Genomic DNA, 15,505 nt, shown 5'->3' on the forward strand with positions numbered 1-15,505 from the left:
CTCTTTCCATGAAGAATTTCTTCCTAATGTCCAGCCTAAACCTGCCCTGTTGCAACTTGCAACCATTCCCCCTGGTTCTGTCCCTAATTCCCTGTGAGAAGAGACCAGCACCAACCTCTCTACAATGTCCTTTCAAAGAGCATGATGAGATCCCCCCTCAGCCTCCTCTTCATCAAACTGAACAGTCCCAGCTCCCTCAGTCACTCCCGTAAGATCTGTTCTCCAGGCCCTTCACCAGCTTTGTTGCCCTTTTCTGCACTCGCTCCAACACCTCGATATCTCTCCTATACTGAGGTGCCCAAAACTGAACACAAGGTGTGGCCTCACCAGTGCTGAGTACAGAACCTATAGTCATCCCATGGTTGGCTCAGGGTTTTTGTCTGATGAGTTCCCACCTTCTCACTTCTCAGCAGTTCTCACCTGAGCAACCATGAGTGGGACGGAGGAAGTGTTTTGGGGACTTCTCTTTGCTCTTGTCCCCATTCTTTGCTCTGATGAGACCTCTGCCACCTTCCCTTCCATCCACTGCAGAGGATCCTGCTGGCTCTTTTCATGTATGTGTGCTACTCAGGAAAATACTTTTTTTTTTTTTTTCCCCATTATGTACGTATGACATCCTTCCAGTGTCTAGTAGAATGAGTTTTCTCTGGGTGGTAATAGTACTTGAAGGTCAAGGTGCAGTGCATCACCAAGAGATACGCTTCACCTTTAAGTGATGGAAGAAGGGCAGTGGGCCCAAAGAGGCTCAGAAATGTTCCTTCAAGCTGGACGGAGTTCACAAGGATGACTTTTCTGGCTTAGGACTCAGGAGGGCATAGAGAAGTTGAAAGATGTGTGCTGCTCTCGATATTGTCTTATGGAGGCAGGACCTCCTCAGACTGAGCAAAGTTCCACTGCAGGAGTGGCAGGAGGGATAAGGGAGGAAAGCACAGGCTTGTTTGCACTCTTGCTTTACAATGCTCTAGGACTTCCCCTGATACAGTAAGTATTTTTACTGTTCCTTTAGAACTCATGTGACACTTGTGTTTTGGATAGAGCCCTTGCAGAGCAGTTCCAAGTTGGGGACAGTGGTTTGGGTTTAGGCTTTTTAGGCATCTGGGACATTCTGTGAGTAGCAGTGTCATTTGACCCTCTGGCTCTGCAGGAGAAAGGGTGGATGAGGAAGGGAGGGACAAAGTTGTTTGCCGAGTTTATGGTCCTCAGTTGTACAGCACCCAGCCTCTCAGATCTTCATGTCACTGTCTGTACCAAACATGAAAGAGGTGGGTTGTGGATTAAAGCACAAGGTGTGCTAAAGGCCAGGAACTGCCGCTCCTTGCCTTTCTTGTTCTTCCTGTACAAGTGAGTGTGTCCCAACCCAAGCAGAGTTGACTGTCAGACCAGTTTATGTTGGTTTCACTGTCATGTTAAGCCTGATAATTTTGAAACCTCTAGTCAGGATGTGGGTTGCTGACCTCTGCCTCTGTCAGCCACCTGGAATAGATTCCAGGCTCCCAGGTGGTGGTTCCTGATAGGCTACCCAGAACATCATGTTTGTGTACCTGAGATCACAAATCGCTCCTTAGTGAGTCCTCTGCTTGCTCATTACGTTTTTTACCAGACCTCATCGCTTGGGGTCCTGGCAGCCCGCTCCTGTCCGTGTGCTGCTCGTTCTTGGCTCCAGTATCTCAGCCTTTACCAGCTGACAGTGAGCAGGGCAGGGCTGAAAGAGAGCCACTGTGTTTGTTTTTTATTCTGCATAGACAGTGCAGGTACCGGTCTACTCGGAGCAGGAGTACCAGATGTATCTCCATGATGATGCATGGACCAAAGCTGAGACAGACCACCTCTTCGACCTGGCTCGGCGTTTTGATCTGCGCTTTGTGGTGATTCACGACCGCTACGATCACCAGCAGTTCAAGGTGAGTCCCAGGGGCCAAGGTGCTGCTAGCAGCCTGCTGCTATGGCGTGTGCAGGGCTTGTTGCACTGCAAAGACCAAATTACCCTTTATATCAACTTAATGAGGGGAAAATAATGAGTTATTGGCAGCAAGGAATATTGAATTTCCAGCACGGGGCATTGCTGCTTGCTTTGTTTGTAATTAAATTTGCTGTGACTTTTGCTCGTTCCCTGTTGTGTTTTATTAGAAAGTTAGAAGGTTTGCCCCTGCTGGGGGACCGAATCATTGTTCCTTGAAGATAAGGCAGCTGGGGAGTTTATTTAGCTGAGCAGGATAGGTGTCCCCGATGATTTCAGTTTAGGCCTTGGGAGAAGGATCTACTAACTGTCCTTGGGGATTGGAATGTTTCCCTGATGCTGCTCCTGACTTGTAGACTGACTTGATACAGGTTTCTATCATCTCTGCTGTGAGGCAGGGACCGTCTGTGGTCTGAAGATGCAGCCCTGGTGTCATGACTGTAAATCTCCTTTAACTGCTGGTTCCGTGTCTCCTGCTGACACTGGGGAATGCTGTGACTCGTACAGAACAGCTCCAAATGCTGGAGCTTTCTGTTGCCCTGTTGAAATGCTCATGTGAAGAGCCTGTAGCAAAGTGAAGTAACAAGTCTGCCCAGCTGGGTAGCCCAGACACCCTTGGTGCTTGGAGGACAGGAGCGCAGCTCAGACTCCATATGATGTTGGGCAACAAATCATTGGAGCTGATACCGTCCTGGTTATGGCTCGAATGGCCATTCTCTGGAGCAGCTCGGAGGAGGGCTCCCGTGTGCTTGCCACAGTTTCCTGTTTGCAGGTTTTATCCTCTCAAGACAGCTATCCTTGCATCCTTTTATCTGGGAGTGCTTCACTGCTGTGTTGTCTCTAACCTTTGACTGTACTGTTGGACCCTCTGTATTTAAAGCAGTAGCTGTGAACCTGTGATGGTCAATTCACAGAGTTCACTGAGAAACTCTCACTTCGCTGTGAGATCTTCCTTCCAGGTGCTGTGTCTTGTCCTATCTGACATCCTGTGGCCCTTAGCTGACTACTGTGCAAGATTTTGCTTGGTTCCTCCGTAATGTTGTCCTCTTGTGATGTCTTCCACAGAAAAGATCAGTGGAGGACCTAAAGGAACGGTATTATCACATCTGTGCCAAGCTGGCTAATATTCGTGCAGCTCCGGGCACAGACCTGAAAATCCCAGTATTCGATGCTGGCCATGAGAGGCGAAGGAAGGAGCAACTGGAAAGGCTGTACAATAGGACACCGGAACAGGTAACTTGGGGAAGAGAGCATCCGTGCTCCAAAAGACTCATGATATGTTGAATCAGTAGGTGGATGAAGTAGACCAGAGGATGGGAAAGGGAAAAAAGACTGGACAAGAAAAGAACAACACCTGAAGTTCTACTTTTGTTGTTGAGTTCATGTTGTTTTAAGGGATACAAAAGGACAATAACTGAGGATTCTGACTATACTGGAGAGAGGGCTAGGTGAGCAGAGTTAAGGTCTCCGGTAACTACCAACATCACCTCTGTGACATGTACTGTACTAGTCCTCTGAATAGAAACAAATTCTTACATCAGCGTTCCTTGTGAGTCCCCGAGTCCCATGGGGAGAGAATTATTTCCTTGAGAATAAAGATCTTGCCAGGAAACGTCAAAGACCGTAAATCTGCATATTTAGTTCTCATCTTTGTCGAAGCTGCGTAATGGTCCCAGGGTTTAGAGGTTAAGGAACTGTGTGTTCCCCAAAGGCTTGGCATCCTTTTCTGTTAGTGGTTTCCTCCAGTGACAACTTGATACATGTAGTGACTCTGCTTGTCCTTCCCACATTCACATACTAAGCTCTGGGTTCTACATGCTACATCTAGGGAGGGAAGCTAGCTTTTCACTACACTGCATTTGCAACTACAGCATATTTGGGGTTTTTTTGCCTATCTTTGCTCTTGGTCCCATTGCCTAGGATTAATCATTTAGGGGTGCTGCTAAACGGTGCAATGCTGTGATACAGTACCTGCCAGATTGTAGACTGGCGTTGCCACAGATGCAGGGTAAGGCTGTGGGGTGTGATGTGCTCTGCAAATCCAAGATATTAGACGGAGGAGCTTCAAGTCGTTCGCAGGCTGACCCAGAGCAGAGTTGGTATCGGTAGATGGCCCCCTTGCCTTACTAGGCCTCGTCTGCTGCTCCGGTGATTGCCTTTATGTGCTCTGGTCTGCAGGTGGCAGAAGAAGAATACCTCATCCAGGAGCTCCGCAAAATTGAAACCAGGAAGAAAGAGAGAGAAAAGAGAACCCAAGACCTGCAGAAGCTCATCACAGCTGCCGACACCACCACTGAGCAGAGACGTGCCGAGCGCAAGGCTCCCAAGAAGAAGCTGCCACAGAAGAAGGAGACAGAGAAGCCTGTAAACATTTTCCCTTTTTTCCCCCCCATGTTTTTTTTTTTCCTTTTTCTTTCTCATGCTTTTGCTGTGGGTGGGTAATGTGTTTCCTGTGGCAGTCCTACTGAGATCAGGCCTTCAACTCTCTTTTGGGGAGTAGTTGCTGGCTGCTGTGTAGCAGATGCCTTTTTGGAAGGCAGATTGGTGTATGGCACCCAATGTCAGTGACCTCTGGTGTGATTTCTATGTCTCTCCCATTTGAAAAATGGCTGGTTTAAGTCTTCTTTCCCTTTGCTTCTGTGAGAAATGGGGTGAAATGTTGCCAGCTATTCGTGCTTCATGTCAGGGAAAAGCTTCTCCCAAATGTGTTCTGGTACTGCTGTGCAGGGCTGTGCCACAAACCAGTTGTCTTTCACCTGCCTTCTTTTTCTAGTCCAAGTTTCCCTTTCCTTCCCCACTCGTGAGTCTCAGCAGTGTCTCCCCAAGCTCAGTACCTGCAGGACTTTTTTATTCTTGGAGTTATTGCATCTTATTTCTCCCTGAGCCAAACTAAAATCCAAGGAGCTCAGAGCACATTTCAATTCACATTTGATGTTACCTCAGTTTCCCTTTCTGGAGAGAGGACCACGTGGACTGAACTAAATTCAGCACTTTCAGTAGGAGGGGACTGTGACAAAATCTCAGATGTTTCCAGTCTCTGGGAATACCTGTCCCCTCCACCTTGTAAACAGAGAGCACTTGTGCCATTGTCCTCCATAACGATTTGTGCAGGAAGGAGAGAGAAGCAGTGAATGCGAGACGATTATTGCTCGATAAAGTGTGCCTCATGGCCACCACTTCCTTCAAACACACTTTTTTCATTCCAGCTCTGCCCCTCTATTTAATATAATATCCCTGGGCACCTTGTGCTCGAATTCCCTTGAGGGTCGATGTGGTAAAGCTCAACCATGGCTGGCATATCTCCCTCTAAAGAAAGCAGCTCATTGTTTGTGGTAATGAAAAAAAAAAGGTGGTGGTAGGGAATGGGGCCAGAAAGATGCTGAGAGTGCCAAGGTGAGGGAGTCCAGACCTAAATCTTGCCTGTTGACTGGTGCCTGTCTGCAGGCGTAGAGTGGATAGGCGCGCCAGGGTGGGCAGAGCAGCAGTTTCTGTTGTTGCACTAGCATCATTTCAACCATGACAGAGTCCATTAGGAGTCAATTACCAACTATAGCTGGGAAATGTTAAGAAAAAAATTGCATTTTAACTAAGAATTTGAATCGGGAGCTGCATCAGCATCATTTCAACAAAGGAAAATCATTTACCAAAGAGTCAATTGAGGTTGAAGCGTTTACAGCATGTACAGGCACGCAAGGCAAAAGAACCCATTTAATTGCTTATGTGCTGAGTGCAGGCAGAGTTGTCTCGGCTGAGCCGACAGTGCTGATTTACCCTCACTGCTTGTGTCAGGGTGTTCAGCAGCAGGCTGGGGGGCAGAATTCAGGGAGGCTGAAAGTCAGGCTTCATCTGAAGGAGGCTGAGAGGATTGGTTTTTGCTTGCAGCCTTCGTTGTCTCTAATAATCCAAGCAGGGAGGCCACATCCTATCAAAGTGATCCATTTAAGTTCATGAGCCCTGTTGGTAGTTAGAGAATACTTCCTCCACCGTGATCATGCTTGGAAATCTCTTCCTGGGGCTTTGCTTTACTGGACTAACCACAGATAACTGAAAATAAATCTTAACACCTGGCCACGCAGCATGCTTTGCAAGGTGCCACCTGAAGACCAAGACAGAGGAATAGCTGATAGAGATGTGAAAGTCACTGTCAGGGAACTTGAGGAGTTGAGTCACTGCCCTTCAGCATCTCTTATGATCTTGGGGCAGCCCGAGTTGTCTCAGTCCTGTCTGGAACGAACACAGACCAAGCTGCAGAACCTCTCTGCCGAGGAATGTGGGAGCAGCGAGTTGAATGCTGTCTCCAAAGAAACTGGGAGGTTTGGGGTGACTCTTCCTGTTGGAAAAGTGCGACTGAGCGTGCGTTTGGCTGTTCTTAGGTTGAATCATGAGTGTTGCTGACCCGTTCAGAGGACCCCATGCTATTTGGTGTGCGGGGCCCTGCAGATAGCCTGGTTTAATCATTTAAAAGTTTATTCGCCTCGTGCTTTGCTCAGCAGCACAGAGTTTTAAGGGATTGCCTTTTTCTTTTTCCCCATTTTGTTGAAATGCAGCTGAATCCTCTAGTATCTAGCAGCAGCAGCATTAGAAGTTTGCTGCCTTGTATTTCTATGCTTAAAATATGAAGCAGGGAAATAAAAACACCTAACAAGTGGAAGAATGACAAAATACGTATAAACAGCAGGTCTCCCTGGAGGAGTTCAGTCCTTATATCCTCCTTAGTGGGCGCGTGGCTGTACAGATCAGAGGTTTCTCAGCTCGTTTCTTGGGGGACTTGCAGTCGAACCCTGAGATTTAGGGAAGTGCTGGGCTGTTTCGATCAGTGAAATGGGCCTAAGTTAGATAAGGAGTGACACTCTGCAAATATGCTGACTTTAGTATTGGGAGTGCCGTTTATGGTTAGGGTTTAAGCTTGAGTGGATGTGTTTAAGGCTTTGTGTAGAGCAGTGCATTTAAGACAACCGAACAAAAATGCTCGAGCTCTCCAAAGATTCTTTGAACTGGAGTATCTTTCTCAGTGAATTGCTTGGGACTTTCCCACCACGTCCCAGTGCTTGGGATTTTCCTCTTGCCTCAGCTCTGACATGTGGCCGTGGCAGGTGGTTCTCTGTCATAGGAAACAGCATTTCCCCTTCAGAGAGTCTCTATATGAAATCTTGTGTTTTTTTGTGTTTCCTCCATCTACACATCCTGTTTCGATCTCTTCCAGGCTGTTCCTGAGACTGCTGGCATCAAGTTTCCTGACTTCAAATCTGCAGGTGTCACGCTGCGAAGCCAGAGGGTAAGCTGTTGTCCTGGTCACTTGGGACCTCTGTTAATGTCATCTAGTCTGCCTATCTGTCTCCTCATCTGTTCTCCTTTTATAGATAAAGAAAGTCAAGTTCTTGTCTCTAAAATAAGAAAGGAATTCCATAAATGTGGAGACTCAGAAACCTGGAATGCTGATGCTGTGAAAGCCAGCTCATTGCCTTGCAGGGGCACCTGGACTCGCTGGTGTTTGTTGCTGGTGTGTCTGTTAGACACGTGTGACGGACCCAAAGGGAGCTCTCTAGTCCCAGCAGAGCTCGCAGCCAGACGTAACAGGCCTCGTAGAGAACATGTGCTAATAGATGAGAGGTGCTTTTAAGTTCAGGTTGTGCCTTGAAAAACAGACACGTGTAAACATGTAGACTTTTAAGCCTTTCTGTTTCCATTATCTTCAGAAAATATTCTGGGGAAGAGCTTCTTTGTTCGTGCTGTTGCACAGATATATCTGAGAAAAGAACAGTTTTACCAGCAAGACTCGATGCCTGTCTTTTAGCGACAGGTTTTGGGATGCTGAGTAAGTTAAACCTGCCTGGCTGTTTTCAGAGGGCTTTTGATAGCAAAAGCCTGTTTGCTCAGTAGAAGTTCCTAGCCAAATAAAGTAATTGTTAGTTGCTTTATTGTAGCAAGGATGGAAAAGTAGGTTCCTTGCCTGGCACCCACACTTGGCATCGTAATTTTCTGCGTTGCTTTTAAGGATTGTTTTATGATATGTTCTTTTGATGTCAGAATTGTTTCAGATCTTGCTGGGAACACCCTGGGGCTGTTAACAGAAATGTGTTTGGGATCCTGCTGCTTCGACTACAGGTGCATGTGTACGTTAGAGGTGGTGTGCCCCGGCAGGATCACTGCTCAGGAGCCCCTCTAGTGTACAAGTGCCACCATCTGTCGGCTGCCTGTTTGAGTGAGGGGCTACAGCCTTGAGGAAGTCACGGGCAAGTCACAGGCAACACTGGGGTGTGCATGTGTTGAGATTTATGGAGACGTGGCGGTTGTGTGTGCTCTGGCACTAAGATAAATAGAGTAATTTATAGAGCTTGATTTGGAATTTGAAAACTCATAAGTGATGGTTGATCTTTTCTAGATATATTTTTTTTTTTTTACTCCCTCTGGAAGAGAAGCTGAGCAATAATCTATATCAGGGATGGAACCATCTGGCAAAGCCAGCAACGTTTTTGTGTGCCAGACGGGCAATTCGAATTCCAGCCTTTGTGAAAATGGGTGCTACATACTTCTCCCTGTTCTCTTTCATGCTCACAAAATGCAGTGGTAAGCTGAGGCATGGATGTCTGATTCAGCAACTTTCAGCCTGCGGTATCTAAGCTCCTAGGATGATCTAGAGTAACTTTCTCTGCTCTGCTTGAAATTTCTAAGGAGAGAAATGCTGCTATTAGAAGTACCAGTGGATTGCGAATTGAAAAAGATTGCAAATCACTGATCTAGGTGGAGAAAACAACACTTCGTTGCTTGGAAATGTGAAACCTGCCTCCAACCTAGCAAAATGAATTAATTTGTGGCTTTTAGCCAGTCATCTGGCTTCTTTATTCAGGTTTTCCCTGTTTTAAAACCAGGAGCTAATAGACTCACTTGCTTCACTTATGGGTGATGGGGAGAATTAATTACCTGCGGTCAGAACAGACCTTTTGAACCGGTAAGAGGTGCTGCAGTAGTACAGAGCTGAGAATCCAAGCTAATCCGAATTATTTTGCTTGTGGGATTTGTGTGGCAAACCCTCTACACGCCAGTGGCGTGGAATTGCTGAGGAGGGGAGCTGACTAGGACTAAGCAAGGAATTGGGATGTTGTGCTGGAAACTCGTCCTCTGGCAACATCCAGCAGAACATGTTTTGCCTTGAGCACATTGGAAAATGGTTTATAAAGGCTTGTGACAGCCTGCAGTAAGTTCTTTTGCTTGAGGACCTAGAGGGTTCCTCACCTAAAGGCTTCCTTTGCCCTTTATTTTGTACTTTGCTGCAATGCTTTACGCCTTCGCAGTCAGGTGAAGTTGGATTTTGCAATGAGATCAGGGACTCAACCTCTGTCACGTGTGAAAAATAGACCATGTCATTCCCAGGATAATAGCACTTACTCTTTGATTAGAGATATTATTTTTTTTTCCTTGAGGATTTACAATTAGTCTGAAAACTTGAGTGAAAATTAATTTATAGAAATGAGTCCTTGAAGAAAAAGTTAGCGATCTGTATTCAACTCAATTTGTTTCCAGTAGTTTTTTATGACAATAGCCCTGGCTTTTCAAATTCCCCCTGTCGTTAAAGCTTACAAAATCTTATGCACAGGCTGAATCTGAAGACTTTTTTTCCCCCCCTAGGATTAATGGTCACTTACGGCCATTATTCTTCATAACCGAAAGTTTCTCCTTCAGCAGACACTGAAGAGTAATCTTCTCCAGTGAGTTCCACAAGCTGCCTTCTATCACAATGGCTTCAGTCTCCCATTGTTCTCCCTGGGACTGTGGCCACAGGCAAAGAAGGCCACAGCCCCCGTGCCCTTGCTCGGTGTGGGATTTCCCCTCTGCCTCCTGACGGCACAGGCTGCGAGTTTCTCTAAGGCAGGAGGAAGCTGGGCGTTATGAAAAGCTTCGTCTTAATTCAAGGCCTTGGTGCCACTGAGAACAGGAGGCAGCAGCAGATGTTTTGGAAGGGGGCTAAGCCTTTCATGAGTTCCTTGAAAAGGAATTTTAGAGCTTTGCTGTTAGTAAAGCAATGTTATGAAAAAACCCACCAGAAATGTATTATTAATCCCAAGCGTTACTTCCGGAAAACTTCCTGTTCTACCAGGTCTGCTCAGCTGGGAGGGCAGCCAGCCAAAGGGCCTGAGGAAATGAGAGATGGGCAGGGAATTTGTGCAGGGAAAGGAGAGGAAGAGACTAAAGGGAAAGCAGGGAGCTATGAGGAAGGAAAGCTTTGCTGAGGAGCTGCCTGAAGGGAAAGGAAAACAGGAGCTGTTGTACTTGAATCTTTTCCAGGACGCAGACAAACTGACAATAACCGCACGTTTGTGAACGAGGCGCCGTGTTGCTGCTATCGAGGCAGAGCTGAATTAGTTTTGAATTTGCCACAGCACTTCTGTACCATGTCATGTTCAGTTTTCTTTTGAGTTTAACCTTTGTCTTGGACTTCATTGCATTCAGAGCACTTGACTGTGGCATACTTAACATCTCTTCAGTGTGCTCTAAGTTGCTCTTCTTCTCTCTCAGCCTTATCTGCGAATTTTACGTTACAATTTTGTTAATGCTGTTGAACTGCTGCAGCAGTGCTTTTAAGAAGGAAGACAGTGGATGGAAAAGAGTGGATGCTTGTCCCCACTCCATGGTGTAAGTCTGTCCTTACTCTCTTGTCACGGGTTTGGAAACAAAAGAACTGGAAGAGAATCGATTGAACAACGTCTCCTCTGGAAACAAAACCAAATTCTGGGATGAAAAGGAGTTTATAGAGATCTCAGCCCACAGAAAAAGACTGAGGGATGCTTCAGCTTAGTTATTCAGAGCTGGTCGCCTTCCTTCAGAACAGGCTTCCAGCCAGCAGCCTGACTCCATCTGCTAACTGGGATCTTGTAGACAATTTGCCAGTCAGACCAATTAAAAAAGTAGTAGCGGAAGAAAAATTCCAAGTACAGCTTTAGTACCCATTGATTCAAATATTCACAGTCACCAGCTTTTAAATATTTACTAGCCTGCTGAGCATTTTTGTAGCAGTGATTAATGAGTAAGAATTTACTGTGGTTGTGGGGGGAATGTGTGCATAAGTTCTCTTCCTCTTTTTTCTTTTTTTTTTTTTCTTGGAGGAGGAATTAGTGCTTACTGTAGCTCCAAGGTGAGTGATATTTCTAGAGGAAGATGGGGTTGTATGCATGTGTTTAGACATGTTTATTCTCCATATTTGATCTGACCCACAATTAAATGGCCAAGCACGCTGCCTGTTTACTCTGCAGCGGAGGCTGTTGGCTCTGTTCCTTCCCTGTCATTAATGCAAACCCAGACCTCATCGGCTGTGCACATGTGAAACATCTGTCTGTCCTCCTGTGATCAATACTGTCCCTTCAGAGGTTCAGCTTCGGAAGCAGTTCCATAAAATATCAGTTATTTTTATTTGGATTTGATAAATTTAATTACTTGGAGCAATTAATAATTTATCTGTTTTGTATTGATTGCACTTTGAGGCATCCTGACATCAATCTGATGGGGATCAGCACACCCTTATTAGGTAGGAAAGTTTATGTTTCCAGATCTGAACATCCCATGGATTAGTTAGCTGAGAAGTGCTTGTTGCTTCTGCTAGCAGTTTTTCATTACCAAAGTTGTACGTTTTGCACTCTGCAAGAGAGTAGATGAGAGTAATTTCCATAGGGAGCCTGACAGAGGTGTGGAAGGGAAGTAGTAATCTCATTTCTGTGAACAAAAGTTATGAACAAATGATGCAGGCTGGATCGAAATCACGTTGTGGCATTGCCATCTATTTGTTGTATTACCTGCCCTTTAATTAGGGCCAAGAGAGTGCTGGCGCCTTTCTTAATCAAACGCCTGCCTGTAGAGAGTGAAATAAGATGGAAATATTGGAGTATTTATCTTTAAAGAGAACAGCAAAAGATACAAAATCTTGAATGAACTAGAGAAGGTGAATCCAAAACTCCTCTTCCCTCATTCTCATTCTTAGCTAAACTGAAAAGCAGTTAACGTTAGATCGCTGAAAGAAAATGCATCCGTCACCTTTTTCATGGAGCTTTTGGGTGTGGGAGAGCTTGAGTAGGCTCTCGGTGTAAAGAGAGCGCTCTGGGCGCAGTAATGGGGTCTTTTAAGTTGTAGTTGTGGAAAGGACACGGTCACGTTGCTGCTTCTGTTGAATCATCAGGTGCCAGACAGTGTCTGTGTGGTACGAGGCCTCGGGGACCTTCGTCTGCCAGTCCTGGACCGATTTGAGAAGCTTTTGCCACCTTTGTGTGCCCAGTGACACAGCCTTAGGTGTCTTTCACTTGGTAATCCCATTGTACGTCACATGTGAAGGTCACCCTATACATTACTTTTTTCCTTCCATTTGCATAACCAGTATAATGATTAGAGTGTAACTAGTCACTGGGATTTTTGTACTTGTGTAAATGAAGTTTCAGGTAAATTATTTAAGAAAAAGGCAACATCAGTTCAAGACTGGATGCATGTTTTGCTACAGTTTCTTGGGTTTGTATCTGATCTGGAAGTTTACTTAATACTCTTGTATTATTTGAGAATATGCTCAGGGTTCTCCTTCCCGTGGCCTGTCTTGGGGCCCTCCCTGTGCCTGTAGCCTGCTCCTCTCTGCTCTTCGTTTGTTTCAGTCAGAGGCTGCAGCCGGTTCCAGTTCCTGCAGGAACAGTTTGGTTTCTGTGCCTGTAGTGAGGGGCAGGAGTAGGACTATCTGGGAGTCTGCAACATACTGTGGTATCATACTGGTAACGTGCTTTTAGCATAAAACACCCAGCTGTAAAAATGTCCTGTGCGGTTCATTCTTCTGCACCGCTTATTTTACTGGTTTTCCACTTCTTGTAGTCCTCTTGTTTTATGGACTTGTGCTATATACAAAGCAAAATATATTTAAGGGCAAGAATATCTTAGGATTGATAACAGGCAGGTAATACTTTGCTTGCCAGAAGCTGACCGTCCTGGCAAGGTGTGAATTCTTCTCGTCTTCTCAGGTGTCTTGTTTCTTGTCACCCCCTGTGTATCAAACCGGGAGAGAGCTGACTCTTGCCAGCTTATCTGTGGATTCCAAGTCATTCTCTTTTTAGACCACTCATTCTGGGTCAGAGCAATCCGTACCCCTGTCTGAGCACAGAAAGCAAGAGTATAAAAACCTTGACGACCTTGTTACCTGCACTGGTGAAAATCCCTCGTGCTGAGACATCGATGCGCCAGGACCTTTGGTTTCTTTGGGAAGTATCCGTTAGCTTTACCCTTTGAATCAGGGCTGTAGGCGCGTAACGAGATGTTGGTGTTTACAAGGTCGATGAGCTACTCTGCTTTGCCCTGTGTCTGAGTGTGCTGTGCTTCTCTGGGAGCTGTTGGCCTCCCTCATCCTTGACAAAGCTATTTTCCTCTAACAAGTAAAACTGGTTTAATTTACTAGGAGGATTTGAGTACAGAGTTTATATTTTTGCACAATTGATGTGGAAATTTGTGAGGTATGTCCAACTTCAGTCTAAAAAAACGCCTCAAGTAACCATCTACGTAAGTTAATATAGGTATGTTTTCTTCCTAAAAGATTGGTTTATTTAGCATTAAGCCTCGTTGATGGAGCAAGCTGATGGTCATGTGCCATCCCAGAGTGATCGCTCTGTGTCTAATGTGTTACATGGCATAGTAGAGATGGCGTAACAGGATGACTCTCTTATTTTTATCTGACCTAAATCTTAATCTGGCAAAGCAGGGACACTGATGTGAGACACACACAGGGCAGGGGGAAGCACATATATTCATTGAGGCAGAGAATACCTGTGCAATTTCAGACTTTCCTAACTTTTGCATATATCTGTCACAATTGCCCATCCATCTTCCGCTGTAGCACGTTAGTTCTGAGAAGTTAAGCGCTTCAAATTTCCAGAAATGTGCACTTTCGTATCTGAAATTGAATTTCTCTGTTGGGGATTTTTAAATTCCACAGCTCTGAGGCTAAAGCACTTAATATGGTTCTTTCCTTCCTTGAGTCTTAAAACTGTGCAGGAGTGGAGACTATCTGCTCCTGCAGAGTAGAGCCATAGAGCCAGGGAAAGGGTGACCTTCTTTCCCCATCTTAAGCCAGAAAATGCAAAAAAAAAACATTATTCATCTGAAACTTTAGCACTCCTTCCTGGAAACCCACTAAGCCATTCAGTGCTCTGAAGATACCCATGAAGAAAGTGCCTAATGAGAAAGGGTTTTTTTGCTACTGAAATCCACGAAGAAGGTGGTTTTCAATGTCAGGGAGCTGTATTATAATGCTGAACAACAATACTGCTGCTGGTGCATAAAACCACAGTTTACAGCTGTACAGACACAGGTCAGATGTGTGGAGATTTTAGGGTAGTCGTTTTAGGGTAGTGTTGTTTGGGGTTGGGGAAGGTTGAGGTTAAGGAAAGGGTTGTCTCAAAATTAAATTAAAATGAAGTGCAACATCAGGGAGGGAACATGTGAAATATCCAAATAACCGTTGATTCATTTTAAAAACCTTGTATATGATTTGGTGATGGACCAAACAAAAGATTTCAGCACAAAAGTGGGATTTTTTTTTTTTCTATTATTTTTTTTTCTTTCTGGAAGTTGTAAGCACCAGAAATGGGACATTTATGAAGAAAGTAATAAATTGAGAGCAGGACATTTAAGAAGACCACGTAGATATAATCACACCTGAGACTTAACTGAATCTGTGTGTAGATCTTGCAGGCTTTTTCCATTCCTAGTGCAGGTCCCCATGATGTTCTCTACCTGCCAGGTGGTGATGCTATAAGACATGAGAGGCAACTGTGTTGCAAGCTCTGCTATTCCTTAGACTTCATTACTACTCCAAAATATGCTCCAAATACATTTACAACTATGCTTAAAAGTATTAGCATAAATCATGAAAACTGTAAGGCACACGGAAGTAAATGAACCAAGTCTGTTTGGGGAAGCTTTATCTTCGGTTACTTCTTATCATGTTTGTTCATTTAATGAATTTTGCCAATTAGCAATTAATTTGCAGTAGATCTCCTAGTCATTAGTGTGAATTAGCAAGGCTTTGTCGGCGGAAGGTCTTGAACATTAAATAAAAATCCCTGTGTCGTTGAAAACCTCAAGGGTACTCCACGGTGACACCTTCTATAGAAACCAAACCGCTTGAGGCCACCCACTGGTCTCTCAACCCCTGCCGTGAAAGCACAGGGGGTGCTCTGTTCCTCTATTTAAGCCCAATTCCCGGGTGGTGACCTCCTCCTGCCAGGGAGAACAGACCCGGGTGGGTGCCAGCGTGCTCCCGGCCTCTAGGGCCAAGTCCCAGGATCAGGCAAAACTCCTCTCGGCACAGGTAGGCTCTGGTGCTGTGGTTTCAGGATGCTGATTCACGCCATTTTCCGTAGCTCTTTATTTATTTTTCTCTTGGTACGTGCAGTTCATGTGTTTAATGCAGGTTGTTTATAGCAAGGACAAAGGATTACAGTCCTTAAATCAAAAGCGACGTCGGTGTAATTATAAGCGTAGGCTGGTGTCGCAAAGAGGGCTGTAGGGAGGGGCTGTCAAAGGAGAAGAGCG

General features: G+C 45.3%; 1 protein-coding gene across 1 annotated transcript in view; it reads left to right on the plus strand.

The window, feature by feature from the left end:
- Positions 1-15,505, plus strand: part of DMAP1 (DNA methyltransferase 1 associated protein 1) — a gene marked incomplete at its 5' end in the record, with an annotated part of 27,956 nt that overhangs the window by 6,749 nt on the left and 5,702 nt on the right. Inside the window, 4 exons of the mRNA XM_009869232.1 lie at positions 1,743-1,901; positions 3,023-3,190; positions 4,136-4,321; positions 7,161-7,232. Coding sequence (XP_009867534.1) covers positions 1,743-1,901; positions 3,023-3,190; positions 4,136-4,321; positions 7,161-7,232 — 585 coding nt within the window. The remainder of the gene's footprint in view (positions 1-1,742; positions 1,902-3,022; positions 3,191-4,135; positions 4,322-7,160; positions 7,233-15,505) is intronic.

This window comes from Apaloderma vittatum, unplaced genomic scaffold (assembly GCF_000703405.1).
Source record: "Apaloderma vittatum isolate BGI_N311 unplaced genomic scaffold, ASM70340v1 scaffold14925, whole genome shotgun sequence".
Taxonomy (NCBI): Eukaryota; Metazoa; Chordata; class Aves; order Trogoniformes; family Trogonidae; genus Apaloderma; species Apaloderma vittatum.